Consider the following 21,928-nt stretch of genomic DNA (forward strand, 5'->3'; position numbering starts at 1 on the left):
TCTTCTTTTCTTCCTCACAACACTCTCTTCCTTCTTAATTATCATGATTAAGACTCACTCATTGCCAAGTCTGCTGAAAACCACAGTGAATATCTGAGTTTGTGCTCATATTTCTACAATCACATTTAACAATAAAAAAAGCAATAGATCTTTCATTGAAAGGGGCAATTCTTTTTATCACTCATTTGCCTAAGAGCAAGGAAGATGCTACACTGCTGTGACAAATAAATTACACATTTCTGGAAAAAAAAAAAAATTATCTTTAATAACCTGCATCTTAGGGACAGTGATTCAACCTGTTGTGAAATTCACCTCAAAGGATTAAATGATCCAACTTACCAGAAGCATTGCAGAGGTTCCATTTGGCCGGGATAGCTGGATAGACATTTCAGGGAACATCCTATCAATCCGATTGATCACATCATCAACGTATCTACCAACCAAACCAAAAGAGCAGCATTAACACACAGGCTCCTTCTCACAGACGATTATATATGGGGATTATTACTCCTTTTTAACAATGTTCATGGGGCTTTCCTGAATTAATTCTGCATATTCTTCAAAAACACACACAAGTATAATTCAAGGAGTCATTGATAAGAGGAAACAAACCAAAGCCCTAAGCAAGTTGTTTTGATAATTAATTACTCTGCCCTTAAAACCAGGCAATTTTTAGTCCAAATCTGTCAGTCTCAAATTCCTGCCATTGTATTTCTATACCTTCTCCTCGGGGGGGGTCAAAGGATACATGATCAAAATTACTCTTCCATCATAGGAATTCAGAGGCTGTCACGTCCTTACTCTTTCTTTGATAAACTAAACTGATAGAGGTGTTATCAAAGTCTTCAGACTATTCTTCGGGGTGCTTTTTTTCCCGAATCTTTCCAATTTATTTCATGCACTGGTGACTCTGAAATTGCCAAGTACATTGGAGGAGTTTCTCTGGAGTGATCAAACACAAAGGTAAAATAACATCCTTCCTGCTGGGTATAACCCCTCTGCTTCTGCAGGCCAAGGGGAGCCAGCACACACTTGTCTTGTTCCCTGGGATCAAATTAAGAGCTGACATCCATTACCACTGGAAACAGCCTTAAAGAGACCTTGTTTCCCAGGGCACATCACACCATCCCATGGGCAAGTCTCACACCCTTCAGCCACTCCTCTGGGCACATTAAAATCCAAGTATTTCCTTTAGCAGAGTTTACAGGACAGCTTGTGCACTCTGGTACTATTTTTGGTTCTCCTGAAGTACCCAGCAGAAGGGAGGAGCACCTGCCTTGTTATAATGGAAACACAGAATGGTTTGGTTTGGAAAGGACCTTAAAGCTCATCTTGTTCCAACCCCCTGCCATTGGCAGGGACACCTTCCACTAGAGCAGGTTGCTCAACATCCATCTACAAACTCTGCAGCTTGATCAGATCCATGAATGAATTCATCAATAAAACTGTTTTCATGCTAACCCACATTTGTGCTCTAGGAGAAAAAAAAAAAAAAAGACTTTGGAAAAATTGGTTGCCTGAGTTAGATTAACAGTAAAACTAAAACATCTAATTATTTCCCTTTAATCTGCTTAAATAAAGGAAAAAAACGTTGAATTCTTACTCTTCAATGTAATTCAGTTCCAACATTAGTGTTAAACCCCCTGATGCTCCAATTGCTGCTTTACAAAGCAAAGAATTAAAATAATCAGAAAAAAATAAAATCAAATCAGGAAAGCTACACTTCCACAGCTGGTTAAGTCAGCTCACTTTTAAAAGTAACTAAAGAATGAAACGAGTTAGGACAATTTTGCATAAAATCCTTAATCCAAGGTGTGCACAAGAAAGTTCCCCCATTCACTGCAGTGACTCATTAACACTTGCTGCTGATAAGCAAAGCCAAAATATCCAGAAGCCAAGAACTTCCTCAGCACTGGGAAAGAGGAGGCACATAAGACACTGCTCCAGGATGAGCAAGCTCCACATCAACAGCACACACCCAACTGATTTTAAACGTTACTGGACCCCAGACTTATTTTATAAAGCAAGAGAGTTTATGTTGTTTTGTAAATGCAATTACTCCAGGCTCCACAAATAAATTAATCTCTTGCTTGTGGGGGGGACAGAGATGACTGGCTGTGGTACAGGCAAGGAGAGGGTCTGTGGTTCTCCACCAGCACAGCCTCGCACACCACGATGCAGATTGTTGCACAGCTGAAGTTTTCCAAAGTTTTTCCAAGCTTTGGGCAATAAGAAGTTAAAGACAAACAAAATATGAAGTTGCATAAAACGAGACACTGATACAGTGCATTAAAGAAGGAAAATTCAAGTAATTTTAAATCATGCGAACAACAACTGGACTTGGGCATTTAATCTGCCTAATGTCCTTCTGAAAATCCCAGCAGACATGTACATTCATCCTTTGAAAACGGGATCCAGGCTGGGTGGTGGCCTTTACTTCTCAGTCAGTGGGATGTCAAGAGAAAACCCAAGACCAATAGGATAAAAGAGCATGATACACATAGCATTGTTTTGCCTTTTTTCAAGTAGACACCAGGCTTTCCTGAGCGCTCATCAGAACAGAAGGATTCTTCAAAGATGCATATATAATTACTGAATTAGCCTGACTACACGGTGGCCTCAAATATAAAATGACAAACAACCTAATCTAAGGCAAAATTCTTCCATAGATTTGCCCTTCAGAGAGGACATCTGGTAAAACATCTTGCGAAGGGATGGATATGATAAATCAGAAGCAGCAAAGTAATGTAAAAGTGTAACTGGTGATGACTTCAGAGAAAACTGAGGAACACATGATAAAGACAAGATAAAGTGCACTCCTGAGGCTGTCTGGAAAAAGGGTCAGAGAAAAAGCTCCTGTCTGGAACTTATTTTGCAGAACTGAAACACACTGATTTAGTGCCAAAATAAGCAGAGTCACAACTTACACATCTCTGTCCAGTTTTAGCTCAAAAATATGATGGTTCCTATTTATGTTCCAGAACCTCTTGCCCAGTCTCAGAGAAGTGAAGCACTTGAGGATGGAGAAAAGTCTAATTTTACTTTGCCAATGAGCAAAGTTCTGACGTCCTTCCCACATCTCAGCTCTCTCCTACATACAAAAGATGCTGGTTGGAAGGAACATTTACAAACCCAGAAGGAATAACTCAAAGCAGGAAAAAGCAAATGGAAACAGATTTGCTCAAGCATTTGGCCTATTTTCATCTTAAGAAAAAGAAATTAATGGAATTCTCAGAATTAACCACAAGCTGAAATTTTATGTACTAGAACAGGCATTGTTCCACCTATAAAGGGTTGAACAGTGTCCAGACACACTCCCTCCCCATCGATCCTCTGTGATGCAAAGAACGTTCAAAAAGGTCTGAAGCCAGACTGCAAAAGATCATACCCAGTAATTCCCATGTTACAGCACAGTATTTAAACTCTTTATAGACAGAATTTCATATTATTTACTCTCTAGGTCTCAAAAGGCAATACATTAACACCTTTTTGTTGCAACACCCAAAGTTAGTTCCATTCAATTAAAAAAAGCTTCCAGTAACTGCATCAACGCCTGCATCCCAATCCAGATCCATGTGCAACTCCTAATCCACATCCATGTGCATCCTAGTCAGAAAAGAACAATGGATTTGACCAACAAGTCTCCCCATCATTAAATCTTACCAAGTACTAAAGCAATAAAGTAATATTGTAATAAAGTAAAATATCTCTGCCATTTTTCCAAGAAGTGCATCCACAAATCCTCTGGTCTCTATTAGAGGAACAATGCCTGGAACAGACAGAAGACACCTTTGAAGCCAGTTAGAAAATACTGTTTAGAAGGGCCTAATTATCTATGCAAAACACTCACTGAGAAGTTTCAGTGCTAAAACATCAGGTTGACAACATAGAAATAATTCAGGATCCATTTCTGTAGATAAATGGTCTTGTACCATCACTTTGATTCACATAAAGGCCCCCCTAAAAGACAGCAATATAGAAAAGTAATTAATTATAAATGCCTTTCAGTTCCATACTGGACAGATGGCTTCGCTCTCTAATGTGACCTCTTTTATTTTTTTTTTTATTTTTACTGGATTAGATCCAGCAATCCAGTGTTAGTGTGATGTTTAACAGCTCAGGCAAGACTTAAATGGCATTTATCCCACAGTGTTTCACTTGCATGCTGTTCACTTTATCCACTCCACACAACAATTTCAAGATTAGAAATACAGGTATTAATAATCATTTTCCAAGGAGGTCTTTTGGAAGAAAGAAAATTTTGCTAAATGATCTTGGTAAGATGGAGAAACAGAGAGAGGGGAGGAAAATATACATTTGTAATATGAAAGAGGGTAAACTTTCCTCTACACTCAGTGGAAAACACCACATTTGAGATGAAAAAAAACTCTACAATTTTGTTGAATCAGGATTCATGATATTCTGGAGAGCAACAGGGGAAACTCTCCACACATTCTCTCACTTACTAGCACAGTATTTACTTCCTCCCAGACTTTTATTTTTTTTTTTTTGGCTTTCAGTTACTATTTTCAACCCAGCTAATAATTTCTTTTCACATGTGTGATATTTCAGAAGCATGGGCTGCTGAAGGCATCAGGACACAGAGCCTGCCTGCACTCGTTCCAAGACCTATGGAACAGCAATTTTTTGCAGAACCAAAACTCAACATACATAGAACTTAAAGCTCTTAGCAGCGGCAGGGTTTAAAATATTATAGATTTCTATAAAGAGACTCAATAGGTTTCAGGCAACCTGATTAGAGAAATAGTATATTTTAACACATACAAGGTAATCACAGTTCTAGTGTGATTTATTCATCACGGAATTAAAGTTTTAATTTGATTCAGCTACCTGCTAGGCAAGTCTCTGCAGGTAGCAAATTCAAGTTGATAGAAGGCTTTTCAGAAGCATCAATTAGCAACAGTTATTAAAACAGTGACCTCTGCCAGCTTTGGTGAGATGACACTTCCTGCTTGGATAGGCAATGAAGAGTGTGAAAAGAAATTCAACACCGCTCACGCTGCGAGAGAGACTTCAAGCCTCAAGACTAAATCAGACAGCTGGCACAATCCCTGACATCTGTACAGCCATCCTGGAAGTCTCTGCCTCGTTCCACAAATTCCACAGGTTTTGTTGTTTGTTTTTGTTTTTTTTTTCTTTTTATTATTGTTAATTCAGGCTCTTGCTTTTTAGTTCTGTAGAACCTCTCTAAAAATGCTCATTTTTCCCGGCTCCAGTACTAAACTTGCTTGTTTTTAGCAACTTCTCCTCCCAGCTATGCCTCCTTGCCAGGTTGTTTTCTCTTACAGTTCTTAACACCGTCCTCTTGTCCTTTCTGAACAAACTGCTTCAGCAGTTTTCTCTCTCTTCTCACCCAGTTTTCAAGTTTCTCTTGGTGGAAGGCTCCAGCCAGGAGTCTGTTTCTTCTCTTCCCTTCTCATCTGCACATTAACTCGGTCTCTGCTACTCCTTCAGTGCCTCCGTTGCCACTGTAAAATCTTTATTCATGATACGTTAAAAAGGAAAATGTTCTCTCTTTCAAATAACTGACTCCTAACTACCATGAGGTAAACTGAGGGCAGAAGGAGTAAATCTGAGCCTCTAGAGCTGTACACAGTTCTTCAGTCTTGGGGCTAAAACACAGAATGAGCAGGAGGAAGTCTGACCAACGTCTCGGTAACATGAATCCAGATGTGTGGAAAGAAGTAAGTCAGAATGTGTGGACTACAGGGAACTAATTTGCTAAGACACCCTGAACAAAGGTCCTAAGGAACAAATTTGCTAAGGTTCATGCCCAACTTCACTCTGCCCTGCAGAGGGAAAGCAAGACAACACACATTTGAAAGCACTGAAAGATCCAGCTCCATCCCTGAGAGAAGGCACACTTCCACTGATTCTTCAAATTCACTTGCTTTCAACTTTGCTACGGATGTTATTTTGGTCATAGAGGAGTCTTGTTTTATTATTGAGTGGATGCAAAAGATTAAGTTCTGTGCCTAAATAGCCTAGCAGTGTTTACATATAAACACAGGGTGGTCTGCTGCAAAAGCATATGCACACAGAGCTGTATCAAACACTTACCATCTGCACTTCTCACTCACAAAAGGCCAAACCCGGTACAGCACTTAAAGGATGCATGTGAAATCGTTTGGACAGTTCTCTAGAAGCCAAGGCAGGGTGTTTAAGGGCTGGATTTACAAAGACATTTAGAAACCTGAGGCTGTGATTCAACAATTTTCAGCCTTCAGCACCACCAGTGCCATAAGGCACTGACACATCCCCTCCCGCACACAGCAGCGTTCAGCCCCCTCAGCTGTGCTGTGCTGGAGGAGCTGGAGCTCACAACTGAGCTGGCTTGAAAAAAAAGAAAGTACTAGTTTAAATCTAAACCAGTTCCATGACTCAACTCCCCGTGTGCCGGCACAATTCCTGCTGGGACCGGGCAGGAATACGGCACACCGGGGTCCTTCTGTGACAACAGTAAAATATTGGTTTATGGTAAAACGTGTTACTTAAACTGCATTGTTTGTACAGCAAACACAATTCTGAATTCTTCAGTGCTACCGTGAGTCCACTGCTAAGAGACATAAACCTGCAGGGAACATCCTCAAAGGTATGAGCTGACAGTGAGGGCACAAACACACACAGGCTCTCCCGCTGAATGCTCACGGAAAGCAAACCTGCTGCTGAGTCAAACAGTCTCTGGACACCTGCACACTTACATTATATATGAACACCTCTGTAACACACTCTGAAAACACATGTTGTCAGTGCATACTTTGTTTCTTGAGACACAGCAAAAAGACAGCTGCTCACAACACTGAATTCCAGTGAACCATCCTGAAAAGTGTAACTTTAATAAGGAAAACCAAGTTACAAATAGAGGCCTTGCAGCCCAATTCCCAGAGCTATTCTGTTTTAGTATTGAAATAGTTTTTTCTTTGTACTTATGTGGAATGCTCTTCAAAGTGCCTTTAATTCACAGCAGTAATCATGAGAGGAATATGGATATTAGAATGTGTGAAAACTGGTTAACAAAACAAGCATGAATCTACTTTACAGTCATCACCAGGATCCTGCCTGAGCCCGCACTAGTCTGTGCTTTATGGAAAATATTAACTCCTTTATACACACCTTGAGAGGAAAAACAGCCCTCCCTTAACCATGCAGCATCAGTGGTAAAATAATTTCAGAACCAATACTTCACAGCACATATGTACTGTTTATATTTCCACTTCTTCACCAAACTAGATGTTTCTCCACAGCCCAACAATAAATGCTAACAACAGTCACTTTCAGGGGCTTGGATAAGAATCAGAGTTATTACATCAGTGTTTATCTACAAGATGGTTCTTGAATTACTCCTGACTTTTTGAGTAATTTGTGCCCCACACCTCAGCCTAAAACTGCACATGCACATAACACGTTTCCACACAGCAAATACATGTTTCCAGGTAGCAGAGCTGTGCCAAAATTCCTCAGGAGCTGTCCCCCACAGTGTTTCTGAGCTGGGTAATGCCCACCCTCTCCACTACCAGGTCACCTGAGATTGCTGGGTCTTCACTGTGAGGTAAAACCATCTCTCCTGCACTCCCAGTGAGTCCTGAGCGAGGCAGAGGGGATTAAGCTGTGAACTGCTGATGACAAAGGTTTCAGAATAAGACATCAAGTTCAGTCCTGCTTCTAGAAAATTTGATGGGCTATAGGATGGTTTTTAGCCCATCTGCCCAGCCAGATTCCCAAACAAAGTGAATGGGGTTCTGCCATCTGGGAAAGGTCCCACTGTGTGGACAGACCACCTGATGGGATCCTGACACTGTGCATTACTTCACACTGTCAGTCCCAAGTTCAGCCTCCTCAAGCCAAAATTCAGTATTTTATAACGTTATTTTCAGTTGAAGAATACTGCAATAGCAAAGCCTTCTCACTCACTGTCTTTGTACTTTATTTCTCCCTTAACACAGCAGAAATTACAGTACTCACCTCCTTTCCTGAACAGCAACAGATGATGCATGATACCTATTAATTATTCTATACCTATGAAAAGCAGCAAGATTTTACCTTTGGATGAAGAGACTGATGAACAGGAAATAGAAAATGTTGTACCCAGTTAGACCTTTCTTTACGCTGTGTTTGACCACATGACAGGCACTACTGGAAGGAAGAGATCTTAGTGATCACTTCTGTTAGGTACAGCAAGTCCCAGAACTTTGTGAAGGCATCACAAATTCCAGAGGATGAGAGGGAGGAAGGAAGGACTAAGGATATAGCCCCCTGGAGAACAGCTAACATATCAAAACAGGAGAGTAGAGCAGACCATCTCACACACAGGACTGAAATACACACAATTAGGAAGTAAAGACTCAAATTTTAGACCTCATCAATAGACTTCAAACAGCCACTCAAAAAGAGCATCCACTTCAAGATCTAGTGCTTTGTCAAAATTATAAATTGTGCTAAAAACAGGCAAGTCTTAATAGCACTAGTTCTAAGGGTACTTAGGATACTTCACATCAGCCTTTAAGGACCCTTAAGATTGATTTGTTATTCTCTAATTAAGAGGCAAGTAAAGGTGAAGAAAAAAGTAGAAAAGATGAGATACAAACGATCACTTGCACAGCCCAGTGCAATTTATTACACCACCTTTTACCACATACACATTTCCACTTTTCTGATCACCTACTTTAAGTCTTCCTTGAGGGAATTTCATAATTAGTCCTGATTTCTAGCTGTTCACAATTATGCTCTGACCAAGTATTTCGATCTGCCTGTGATACTACAGAGACAAAAATCTATCTTAAAACTCAGAGGTTTATCAAAAGACTCCTTCAAGGTCATCTTCACACTCCAGTACAAAAACTGGAGATAACAAGTACAATTAGGCATTTATAAACTCAAGACTCTCGCAGTACAATCAGTTAGGAGAGAGAAGCCCTTCAAAACATTATTTTCTAAAAAATACATTTTCATCACTCCTTCCTCCAACATGACAAGCTGTTCCTTAGGTTGGGAGTTTTTACAGGGCTTATGGAAATTAATTGCGTGGCTTCCGCTGAAAGTCAACGTGGGGGAGGAGGGCGAATTCCCTTGAGGAAATTCTCTGAAAAAAACCCTTTCTCTTTAAATAAGAGTTGGTTAAAGGAAAGGGTTTCTCATGGCAGTTACTCCTGGGCTTGCTGAACATACCAGGGCAAAGCAACTGCAGGAATTCACTGCACCTTTTTGGCCATTTTCCCACTCTTTTGGCCATTTTCCCTCTCATTTGTTATCTCCCCTCTCACAAGGATCACTGTGCAGCCACCACGGAGATCAGACAGGCTTTATGTTCACAGTGGCTTTCTAAATGCTGGAGCCTCTGTGCTCCCTGTGTTCCACCCCTGCCCTGAACAGGCAGAGCAGAGTTTAAAACCCTTCCTGGGGTGGAGGCCTGGACTAAAGCCAAGTACCACTGCAAGCAAATAGAGAAGTTCAGAAGTGTAGTTGTTTTACATTACCTGCAGAGGTTCCCTAAAAAATAAAACATCAACTAGCATTCATGCCAATTATATCTAAAGCAGAATAACCCCTTTAGAACCACCCTGTCTGCTGCTATCAGGGAGAAATATTCAACCTATTAAAAAATAATACAATTCTGTTTAAGTATACTAACTGAGAAAAGTGCCTAAGTGAAACCCCAGGAATGAAGATCTCCTTAGGTAAATACAAACATGATTATTAGCACTGCCTAGCTTGGTTCCTAGTTATGTTTCCCTAATTCTGAGCATCCACTTCATGAATATTGAGTTCAAAACTTGTAAACAGCACATCCTTCAAGGTGATTATTCAAAGTAAAGAAATCTCAAACTGTCAGATAATTTCTAACAGTAAATAGGTACAGATTTAAAAAAAAAAAAAAGGAGAAAGAAAAAAAAAGAGTAGTCTTGAGTGGCATGAAATAATCCACCTGTACCTGGGACTGCACTTGGTCACCAGCCAGAACTTGGACTCTGCCAAATGACATCTCAAAAGTGCTGCTACAGACAGGCAAATAAAAGATTTCTTGCAGCCCCTGCAGACAACACCAGCCTGATGAACCTTTTCTGATCTGCAGCCGGGGTGTCTGGCCCGTCTGTCAATGCCAGTGGCTCGCAGCAGGGAGTGGTTTATTATTCCAAAAAGATGCTCCAATAAGAGAGGGTCAGCCCTGAATCACTACCGTGAAAAGATTTAATTAGATTTTTACACTCGCTAAAGACATTCCCTGCACACACACAAAATATTAAATATGGAGATAAACGATAGTCTATTTTAAGGCAAGGTTACTTCTGTGTTCTGTTTTAAACTCACTGTTTATATTTTTCCTTGTCTTGAGAGGGCTCTTTACATTATCCAGTTACGCTGTCCAAGCTTAAAGGTTTCTTGTGAAAAAGAGTTCAGTAATTTTTTGATTCAAAACTCTCGAGGCAAATCTGCTGAAGTATTCCACCCAATGCAGAGCTCCATCTTTTCCTAGGAAAAGTTCTGATCCATCAAAACACCCCAACCATACCAAACAAGAGAGAAAAAAACCAACAAAACATCCCAAATTTGGTTCATCAAGAGTAAAAGCTGCAGAATAGTTTGATACCAAACACATGTGCAACATATATCAATGTAATATTGTACTGCAGTGTTTTAATTAAAAATATACTGGATAAAGTAGAGAATGGGACTCAGCTATATTAATACACAGAGCTGCAAACTATCTGCATTAGCAGACAGAACGTTCATTAAGAGTAAAATTATATCAAAGATCTTTCTAAAAGCCACCAGAGGAAAGTTGAAGACAACCATGAGGGCCAGGGCTATTAGAGCTGTTTCAATCGTTAGGAAACCATTATCTCAAATTCATGCTGCTACCAGGATACAGGTTCACCCAGTAACATGACAGCAAATTATATGATTAATTAGCTCCCACACAGCTCCTCTGAGTCAACCAGTTGAAACTGATGCCCTAAAGAAACAGATAAAATATTACTAAATGGTACCTATTGCCTCAAAAGACTGTCCTGCAGTCATGCTTCCAAACATCAGTGGATTTGCAGATGTTTTAAGGGAGCTCTCCTACCACTCACTTTGCATTCACTACTCACAGCACTGACACTGATGTGCATTTCTGTATTTGATTTTGCTTTCACCACTTATTATTTTTGCTTTTCGCCTAAAATTGCAGTCATCAAGTTTCCTGTAGATTCAAAACACAAACACAAACCACACTTGCATTCATCCAGTGTCAGATCCATTCTTAAGAGCACTTCAGAGGCATTTTTAAAAAGGAGACAAAATATTTGCTATTGATTGCATTGTGTAACCATTTGGCAAAAGACACGAGACAAACATTGCACAATATCTCTGAAAAAGAAGCATGAAGATGGGAAAGCTGAAAAAGAAAGCTTGACTGAGAACAAAACAAATGTAGCTGAAGTTACATCCACCACTGAAAGCTTTACTGCTTTGACTGGTGTCCTGCACCCCATCCCCTTAGACTGAGTCAGCTGCACCCAGTGAGAAGTCAGCAACAGCAGAAGACAAAATATGGGCAAACAAAACAAAGGGCTCATTTTGCTCTTTTCAAAGGCTTTAAAAAAACCCCAAACTCCTAAAGCATGAGCTTAAAATGCATGGGGGTACAAACATTTCCCAGCATCACAGGGCAGCATCACTGACATGCCAGGAGAGGCTCTGTGCTCACTCAGAGCTGGACTTTTCTCAGTGTATCTTCTCCTTCACACTGAGGAGGTGGAAATGAACCACTTATTTAGGATTTGAAAGTGAAAGAGGGTCAACTATGGACAGACCTTATCTGAAAGGAAAAAAACCTCTTTATTGAAATTCTCTGAAACAACCAACCAGAGCAGGTTAAGAGATAAGGAAATATTTGAAACAACCTGAAAATGAAGGACCATCCAACACCCAGGTTCTCTACGTACCTTCTTCACACCAGCATTTTAAGATGTGCCAAGAATTTCAGCAGAGGTTATCTGAGAGACATGCAAAACACAGACCTTTAAGATCTAGTATATGCTGACACTTTAATGAAGCAATTAGTGCAAAAACAGTGGCTCACTTGCATAAGAGCTTTCTGGTGGAGGATGATGCCTAAGACACAAAGAATTAAATGGCTTAAATACATACCAGCACAGAAACAGCTGATTCAATCATGGCACTGCAGAGAGAGGCAAAAGTACAGAGCAGGAGAGAAAGGATATTACAACACTCAGGCTTCAATATCAGAACCTCTCTGCCTGTCGATGACTTAATAAAAAACAGAGGGAAAACAGCGATTGTGGAACAACAGAAAGAAATTAGTAGCAGCAGATAATATTTTAGTTGTACTAGCAAAAATTATAATTGATTTTCTGTCTGTGCTGTTAGAGCTGCTATCTTTGCACTGAAAATACATTTTCATTTTGAAAGCGTAATCACATGTTAAAATAGTTCTACCTGGCATTTTCTGTCCACAGGCTCATTTTACAAGGGGCATACAAGAGTCACCATTGCTCTGTCATGTCGAGAAATCCATTTCACTTCCTTAGGAATATCCAAGATTAGATGGCATTAGATTTGCTTATCATCTATTAGGTTGTAAAATCACGTTGCTGAAGGAGGAACCTTTTGTCTAAATGAAGAGCAACTTTCACAGTAGAAAAGATCATGAAGTATCAACTCAATAAACTGCTTTAAGTCAGATTTTAGATTTTTTTAAAAAAATCATACAACTATTATTTTAAATGCCAAGCACTCCTCCTTGTAGCACTCCTTTTAGTTAACTCATCTGCTTCTCATTGTGGTTTTTTAAGCAGGTTACTCTAATCTACATTATCACTTATTGCAGTTTCTCCAAAAATATCTGCTTGCTCCTTCCATCAGCCACCTCCCTCAAACCCTCCTTCCCCAGGTTCACAAGAAGTGGGTTTTCAGCTGACCTGCCTAAACAAGAAGCACTAACTGGACCTCTAGGACTGCTCTGGTGACAGCTACAAGTGCAGCCTTCCATCCCTGGAGGTTTCAGGATTCAGCTGGGCAATGTCACAGCTCATCTGACTGACTTGTGACAAGAGACCATCTCTGAATGGATGGACTCAATGACCTCCCCAGGAACTTCCAACTCACTCTCCAAATAGAAATCAAAGAGGATTCAGAGCTGAGAGGCTGGAGCAGCCACTGCCACAGCACATTTTTCCATTAATACCTACTTGGCTGGGAAATACAAAGAGCTGGAGCAGGGAGAGATTGATGGAGGTGGCACCTGAGCAATAAACACACAGGAGAACAGCTGGAAGAATTACAACTACAGAGCCTGTTCACTATGCTCCATGGACACATCACACCTCAGCTACTGAGACATCAAACCAGTGATTATCAACCAGGAATTATTTCCTAAACTTTCAAATTTACAGGTTACTTGCTAACAAAACACCTCAGCAACAGCCACCTAATCAGCCTTACACCTTCTTAACTTAAATGTAAAATTGAACCCTAACAAGAAGTTAAAAAGCAATAAATGTTTAAGCTTAGGTATCATTTGCAGTAAAGGTACTGTTAGATATGACTATGATTCTTCAGACTGTGAGTCTGCCATGTAGCTGATTAGCCCCAAATTTAGATCCAAGTTCCATTTGTCTTTCGGTCCTTCACAAAAGGCTCTTTTTCAGACCTGTCTACAAAGCTCATACAGATTTGTCATGAGCAGAAGCATCATCTCTGCTGAGCAACTGTCAAAATGCAAAAGCCAAAATGAAAGAAGGTTCTGCATGTAAAATAGGGAAGTAGAAAAGCCTGGGTTTTGGCTTCAGGGGAGCTCAGTTTTATAGTGCTATTTTGGACACAGATATTAAATTCTGACTTAAAATGCATCAAAACAGTAGGGTGTTTTTTGCCACTTTGAGAGTACATTTGATTTTAACACCAAACACTGACAACAATCAGCAAAAGAGCCCACCAGTTTAGAGACTGCAGAAGTTTAGGGAGCTCAACACAGACTGACAGGCTGCAGGCCTGGTGTGTAATTATTTCATGTGCTGGCACTTTGTCTTCCATCAGTGAAATGAACACCTAAAGGCAAGAACACAAAGGATACAGGATAATCCATCACCACTCATTTATCAGAAGGAACCTGCCAGTGGATACTGGGAGCTTCCTGTTAGGCCTTGCAAGTAGGAATTATCTGGTCATTCATTCCTCACAACACCTCACTCGCAGACTTTGGATCTTGTAAAAAATTAACTGGTTTTGAACAACTGACAATAAAAGACAAAAATCCAGACTCTTCCCCTGGATGAAAGCATCTGCCTTATGGTTAATGCCTTCTCTTATCTCTTCTCTTATCCCAGCTTTGTACCAATATTAATCGAGTCACTCTCAGCTCCCCTGCAGAGTTTCCAGATGAAACAATTCACACTATTCCACGTGGGGAAACTGAGGCACAAAACAACTCTAAGAAACAGCAATTTGCTCTGCAAGAACTTATTCTGGAATCTCTGTATCTTTAAGTGCTTTCAAACACACATGACAGAGAATGAAAATGCTGAATGCTATCCCACAATCAGTGTGAGGGATAGAATCAAAGTATTACAGGTAATAATGGAGCATAATGATCATACACAGAATGCAATCTTTATTTCACTTCATTCCAGGTAAGCTCAGTAAAGGTTAAATAAGTGATTCACTACTTTACCTCCGTACCAAACTCTTACTTTCTTTTCCAAAAAGGAATTTGTAAGAACAATCTTGAGCAACACAAAAGAGTAAATTCAATTTCAATGCAAAAACTGCTGCATGGAGATGCTTTTGGTTGCTAAAATTAGAAGGGCTTACTACAGGATTCCCCTGGCCATGACTCACAGACAATAAAGAAACTGCAAGCAGCCACAGAAAAAAGTCAAAACTAAGTCTGCCAAAGTTAATAAGGTCTTCCCTGTCCAGTATTTTACTCCTTATGTTACCCATGCAAAGGTAAAAGTCAGGTAAATAAACAAATAAGGAGGTGAATGCATCCATGTCTCATTAGAAATGTGCAACACACCATTAATACACTTGTTTTCAAAGTAACACACACACATTCTGCTGAGTAACATCACTGAAATGGAAAGGATGGTGTTACTCTTTAGTAGGTAAAACCTGCACAGCAAAGAGAAAATGCCTTGAAAAATTAAACCATCAGGAATGAAAATAACAGTAGAGCAGCACCTATAAAGGGATGAAAAACGAGTCCCTTCATTCAGTGAAACTTCTAATGGTGCTATTTCATTTATTTTTCCCACTGGCAGTTGGGAAAACGGGACTAGCAAAATAAGTGCATCAAAATACTTCAAATCATTACAAATGAAGATTATATTTAGAGGGAGAAAACTACAAAGTCATCAGCTGGAATTTGCTACCCAAGCTTTTTTTTCATTTAACCCATCCATAGGGTTCCTTGTAAACACATGAATACCCAGAGAATGCCCTAAAGTGAAATTAAAAAGTAATAACAGCTATTTTTAACATCAGGTAAAGAAAGCAGAGCAAAGCAGTTCTACTCTGTATCCTCTGTAGTTAGAAAGGGCATTTAGGTGTCCCCTCAGACCCCATCTGTGGGGATGATGCAGTTCATCACTTGGAAAACGCTTCCCCTTTGTAGAGTCACTGTTGAAACTCCAGGGGACTTTAATTGCCTTTATTTCCAGGTATGACTTGCATTTTGAGATCTTTTCACTGTGACACACACCTAGAGCTTCCTCCTCCTCAGTGGCTCACATTTGAAACCACTTTTATCCCCCCTCACTGTGTAGCTGTTTAGTTCTCCTCTCAGATAACCAAAGGTCACTTGGAATCACGTAGAGGCAAAGACATAAAGCCATTAATAAGTACACTCAGAGTAAATTCACATCACTTTATACAATAGGATTATACAATAATGCTGGTCTGGTTAAGCCACCAAAACATAAAGACCTTCTCCCTCCACCTTATTCCAGCTCTGCCCCTCCTGCTCCTTGTCTCTGACAAGGGAATATACAACCAATGCAGATGGACACACTTGCTGTAATGCATTTCTGAATTTGGCAAGCAGCAATTTTAATTTATTCCTTTCAGATTGATTGTCTGCTGCAGCAAAGCAGCCTCAAATCCCCATCACCCAAATAGGAACGCTAAAAAAACAAAAAAGAGGGGAGGGGTTAAAGCAATCATGTTATAAAATCACAGCTTTAGCAAAAGCTTTGATATCATTATTATGTTCATACAAATTTCCTCTCTTATCTAACTTGCTCTTCACTGTCTTAATTGGTTCAACCACTCATAGTTTGTGTTCTTTTTTTTTTATTTGACACAGAAACAAGCAGTTAAACTAGTATTTGCACTCTTTAATTACACATTAAAATCTTCATCCTTAACTTTCTTTTTTACTGAAAGTACAGGGATTCCCTACAGTGCAATATTAATGTTCTGCTCTAAATGCTGCAAGGGCATCTTCTAATAGTAGCGACTGTGGAACAACTTTTAATTAATTGCCACCTTTTAATGGCACAGTTTCCCACAAACATTACCTTTAAGGCAAACATACATCAAAGAGGCACAAATTTGTTCTTTTACAACAGAGCTGCAGATCCCCAGTAACACTAAACTCACCAAGGGTCTGCTCTGGATCTGTGCATGTTCTGGAAAATGAACATGCAGATCAGGCTGGTACATGGCCTAGAGTTTCCAAAAAGATTCAGCTTTTTCACTTCCCAACTATGGAGTGTTCCAACTAATCTTCCCCAAAGTACATGGGAATGATTTCAAATCACTTTGCTCAGTCACACAGGGCTGCACATCACACTCACAGCAATCCTATTTGGGGGATTATTTGTGGAATATGAACCCAAAATATCAGGAGTCATCAGCCCCAGGTCCCTTTTGGCTCATGTCTCCCCAACAGGCACGTGCACTGAGCCGTTCACATCAGCCCACAACGGCTCACAACCTGTAAGGGCAGCTCCACACACTGTAAAGAAATTATGAAACCTCAATTACAAGCACTCTCTTTCCATAGTAGCTGGTTAGAAGAGTTGCTGAAAACTGAATAAATAAACCAGAGTTTTCCTCCGTGTTAAAACACATTGTAAAGTTTTGCATCACAACTGATATTTGCTACCCAGAGAAGCTGCCCCATCCCTGGAAGTGTTCGAGGCCAGGTTGGAGCACCCTGGTCTAGTGGAAGGTGTGGGATGAGATGAGCTTTAAGGTCCCTTCCAACCCAAACCAGCCTGTGATTCTCTAATGCATATTTCAATAATTAACTGCGGAAAAAGCAACATCCAAGATCCTTGTTTTCTGTATTGTATGGATGGAAATTATTCTCCTGTTAATTAATATCATAAGGAACATTTAGTTTTAGTCAAAGTATTTCCTTTGGACAATCTGTGTTGATCAATGCCTGCTGGTTTTTTTGTAATTACTTTGTAAGAAACTATGCAGCTGTATAGTACTTAATGGAATGAAATTAAATTCAGCATATAACTACAAAAAAAAAAAAAGCATGATTTGGCATAACAAAGAAGATTACTGCAGAACCCCCTGCTGTCAGATATATCAACATATTAGGAGATTAAATCAAGATTAAAATGCTGAAAAGAACTGTCTTTCTAAAGATGCACAAAACAGCAAAACCTGTCTTCTGTATCTCTGGCATCCAAACAGGTTCCAAAGCACCTGTAAGGTTCCAAAGTTAACATGACAGATAACCCAAGTGAACAGCACTGAAAACAAAGCAGAGACATCAAGCAAATTAAGAACAGCTTATTTTAAAATTTACCTTTTATACTGAAATAAAAAGTTCAACTGCATTACTCCCTTCTCTCTTTTTTGGAGCAGAGTTTAGTAAGGCATTTTTAGCTACAAATAGTAAGATGACCAATGTTATATCCCTGGTATGTCCATAAACGTTGCCATTGAGTCTAAGAGTAACTTAAATCAGTATTTCTAATACCATACTTTGTAGTAATCCAGACAGCCAGACTTCTTAGCTTTCAGTGGTGGGGAAACACTGTTAAGAGGAAAATTAAGAAACTGGGATTACAGAATTACGACTTTCCTCCTGTGCCCTATGATCCAACTTTAATACTTATTTCAGAGAACCAGAAGTACTCAAAGGTCTCACTAAAACAAGACTTTCTCCATAAAGGTCAGGTTTCTTTTCTGTAAAACAACTTGTCTAAAAGCAAACTGGTGTCATCTCTGCTTGGTAAGCAGCAGGGAAAAATTAAGAAAGAATCCCAAACAAACCAGACATGGCTGTATCATAAAATAACTTGAAACAATCATATTTTCAGTAGCTGCTGAAATTCAATGTGATCTGAATTTCTCAGCATTTATTTTCCCGTAACAAAGCTGTCCAAATGCTGGTTTGCTGTTTGCTCATTATTCTCTATTATATTCTACATGGTTTGAAATCTCACTTGAGGATGCTGCTGCTCTCTGCAGCAGAGCTGTAGGTGGCACTTTGGATATTCTGCAGTTTTCCTCTAAAGAAACTAAAATACTACATATACACTATTTGTATTGCTGTGAAAAATTCCAGAGGAGCACAGTCTATCCAACCACATCATTACACCAACCCCCTCCTGCACCACTGTGCTTAGAACAGAGTGGAGCAATAACCCAGCATGGATTTTAGAACTGGAACAGATTTGCCTCCAGGGAATGGCCAAAGGCTCACAAACCCACCTGCTTCAAGAGCATAACCAGTTTTATCAGAGGTTACAAAGAACTAGCACTCTACCTAACCAGACTAGCTTTGGCAGATAAAATACCAATATCTGAGAGGGGAAAGCCAATATTTTTGACCTGTGCAAAATAAGGAAACTTAGTACAAAGCAAGACAAAGAAACCTTTAACAAAGACTGACCACATACGTCATCACCAAATATATGGGCAGGAAGAAAAAAGAGCAAAGAACCCATTGGCTAAGATTCTTTGAAGTAAGGGAAAGTAAGAGTTACTTAACAAGCTGATGAAGCACAATATAGAAGGTACTAAAGGTATTTTCTATTTAATTGAAATATGAGACTTGAGTATCCTGCACATAACCTCTGAGCCCACTGAATAGAATGGCAGTGAGGGATAAATGCAATGTCAGTGCATGGCAATACCCTGGAACTGCCACTGAAACAGCTCCACAAAACAGCTGGGGAACAGGTGTTCAACAATTTACTAAAAATAAAATGAAAACAGCAGAATGATGTGATCCAAACTGTGCACAAGACACCAAGTACTGAAATTAATGTTCCATCGACACGGTACACGGCTGCAAAGTAATTAAACTTATTCTTGTAAATATTATTGCCTTACAATATAAAGAACTAATTTTTAATCTTTTTTTCTTCCTATGAAAAGGGATTAATTTCTGGAGCAAAAGGGTCACATGTTTCAGCAACACGTTCTTTTACAGTTCCTGTTGCACTGCCTTGCTAAAACCAAGCTAAAGGAATTCCATGAGAAACTTAAACATGAACAGGGATATGAAATGAGCTCCCAGTATTGAAAGTTATTGGAAACTGATCTCTTCCTTATTAATACAATTCCCCATCATGTACAAAAAGATATCTCCATGTTCCAGAATGCAAACAGAGTTTTAATCTTTAATTATATTCTCAACCTCAGCTCTTCTGGTGAGAAGTATAGATGTGGGCCTGAGGATTATTGCTTTATTACATTATCATCTCCATGGTACTTAATGAATATTGATACTTAATGCAGCTTTGCCAGTACAGGGAAAGAAGAATTTCACAACTGCACAAAGAACTTCTGATGACTTTTCTCAAAAGGGAAAATACAGCCCCACACTTGGCTCTTGTACTCTTGAATACTTCAAGAAGAGGCTCAGAGCGTGGAGTCCAGCTCATGGTACTGAATTACTGCAGCAACAACACTCACATGTTGAATATAAACAATCCCACTGCCCACAGCCTGTACCTGGTGAACTGGCACATCAGATTCCTCGTGGAAACCCAGGTTTGGGTTGGAAGGGACCTTAAAGATCTTCTCATTCCACCCCTGCCACGGGCAGGGACACCTTCCACTAGAGCAGGTTGTTCCAAGCCCTGTCCAACCCGGCCTTGGACATTTGGTTTCAAAGTGTGACTCCCCAGCTGGCATTTCAGAGCTCTAACACAGCCAGGTCAGACTGGAGAAGCGTATTTTAAGCTCTTAAAAAAATACAAAACTGATGAAAATTTACTGCCTTAAGCATGCTTTGTCATTACCTTTAGAATATCCTGCCTTTTTTCATAATGAAAATCCCAGAACCCAGGAAGCAATTAGATGCTGTTTATAAAACAAAATGCAGAAAAAAAACGTTTTCCTTCAAAAAATTCTTGGCAAAGGGCTCATCAGGATTTTTCCTTAATGCAAAAATGATAAATTATACAAGCTTAAGTTCCAAATAATTTCTTCTGGCACATCTGATGACTGAGTGTAGAGTTTATAAATATATATATGTGTGTGTGTATATGTATGTATACACATACCTTTCAGCTAATTGTTAAAAATAGCAACAGAATTGACAGTGCACAATTCTATGTACACAGCACACAAACACAACAGAATCTGTCAGTGCTACTTATATGACAGAACCATTAAAGTGACAGAGAATCAATTCCATGACAGAACAGCACTTTGACTATGTTGGTATTAAATCAAGCTACAATAAACACAGAGTTTGGGATATCTGCACGTTTTTTTTCCAAATCCAGATGAACAGATACCTGCTGAGCCAGTAAATTAACTTTGTTTAAGGAGACCACTCACTAAAGAGCATCTTTAGCTGATGCAGTTCCAAAGGATGGAAAAAGTATAGACTTCTTTTGGATATATTAATCTTCTCTAAAAGAAGAATCCAAATGGATTCTGAGGTGTAGAGAGCAGATTGGAGACCTCTTCCATCTCACCCAGAACAAGTGGCAGAAACAACCCGGCTGTCCAGAGTCTCTCTATATCCTCAAGTACATCCTTACTAACTCCTAAAAGAAAACTTATCTTCACAGGTTTTTGTGACTCATTTATCTAGAACAATATCATGGGCAGCATTGTCCTTTTTTTTTTTTTTTTTTTAATAAAAGAAAAGTAATTTTGCTGGTGTGCTCCCAGCAATAGAGTACAAACTCACAGATCTTTTTACTCAATCTATTACAATGTTTTCACTGTCAGGCTGTGGCATCCATCAGACCACAAGAGATTTACAAGACAAGTTGAAGAGCCTTAAAACAAAAAAATATTGGACTCTCTTTTACTCAGACCTCTCTGTTCATTGAGCCTGAAGTTGTCAAACAAGAATCAGATTTCCACTTGTTTATTGTTTATAGTGTGCTTATTTCTCCAAAACCACAAAGTGACAACAAATGACCCTAAAAGGCACCACAAAGGGCAAGAGTCTCAGTACCTTTGGTCCTGATCAAGTTCTTGTTCTGGCAATTTTCTTCCAGACAGAGAAGACAGATGATTAATCTGGGAGCACTAAGAAGGCCCCACATAACAGAGCTATCAAAGTCACAGGGTTTCCAACTGAGACCCCTAAAAACTCCCATTAAAACTAACTGACCCTCTTGTGTGGGACAATGAACTTCACTGCAAAAATACAGTCAACATCCTGTGCTTCCTCTTTTCTTTTTTCTTCCTCATCTCACAGTGACTCATTGCTGTCATTTTTCAGCTGGACAGCTCACAGTGACTCATTGCTGTCATTTTTCAGCTGGACAGTGACATTCCCAAGTCTGCTGGGATCCCAGGAGGGTGTTCCACCAGCAGGGACCATCTCTGTGGGCAACCCCTGGGAACATTCTGCTCCCTCAGGGTCATGGAGACAACTCCATACCTGGGCATTTGCTTTGGAGATGTGGTGCCAAGCAAAATAATACAAGATTAATCAACTGCATCAATTACTACATTTCAA

General features: G+C 39.7%; 1 protein-coding gene across 1 annotated transcript in view; it reads right to left on the bottom strand.

Annotated features, from left to right (window-relative positions):
* MED27 (mediator complex subunit 27) overlaps positions 1-21,928 on the bottom strand; it is an 83,996-nt gene that overhangs the window by 25,401 nt on the left and 36,667 nt on the right. The window contains exon 4 of the mRNA XM_017810393.1: positions 340-433. Coding sequence (XP_017665882.1) covers positions 340-433 — 94 coding nt within the window. The remainder of the gene's footprint in view (positions 1-339; positions 434-21,928) is intronic.

Source organism: Lepidothrix coronata, unplaced genomic scaffold, assembly GCF_001604755.1.
Source record: "Lepidothrix coronata isolate B3197 unplaced genomic scaffold, Lepidothrix_coronata-1.0 Scaffold28, whole genome shotgun sequence".
Taxonomy (NCBI): domain Eukaryota; kingdom Metazoa; phylum Chordata; class Aves; order Passeriformes; family Pipridae; genus Lepidothrix; species Lepidothrix coronata.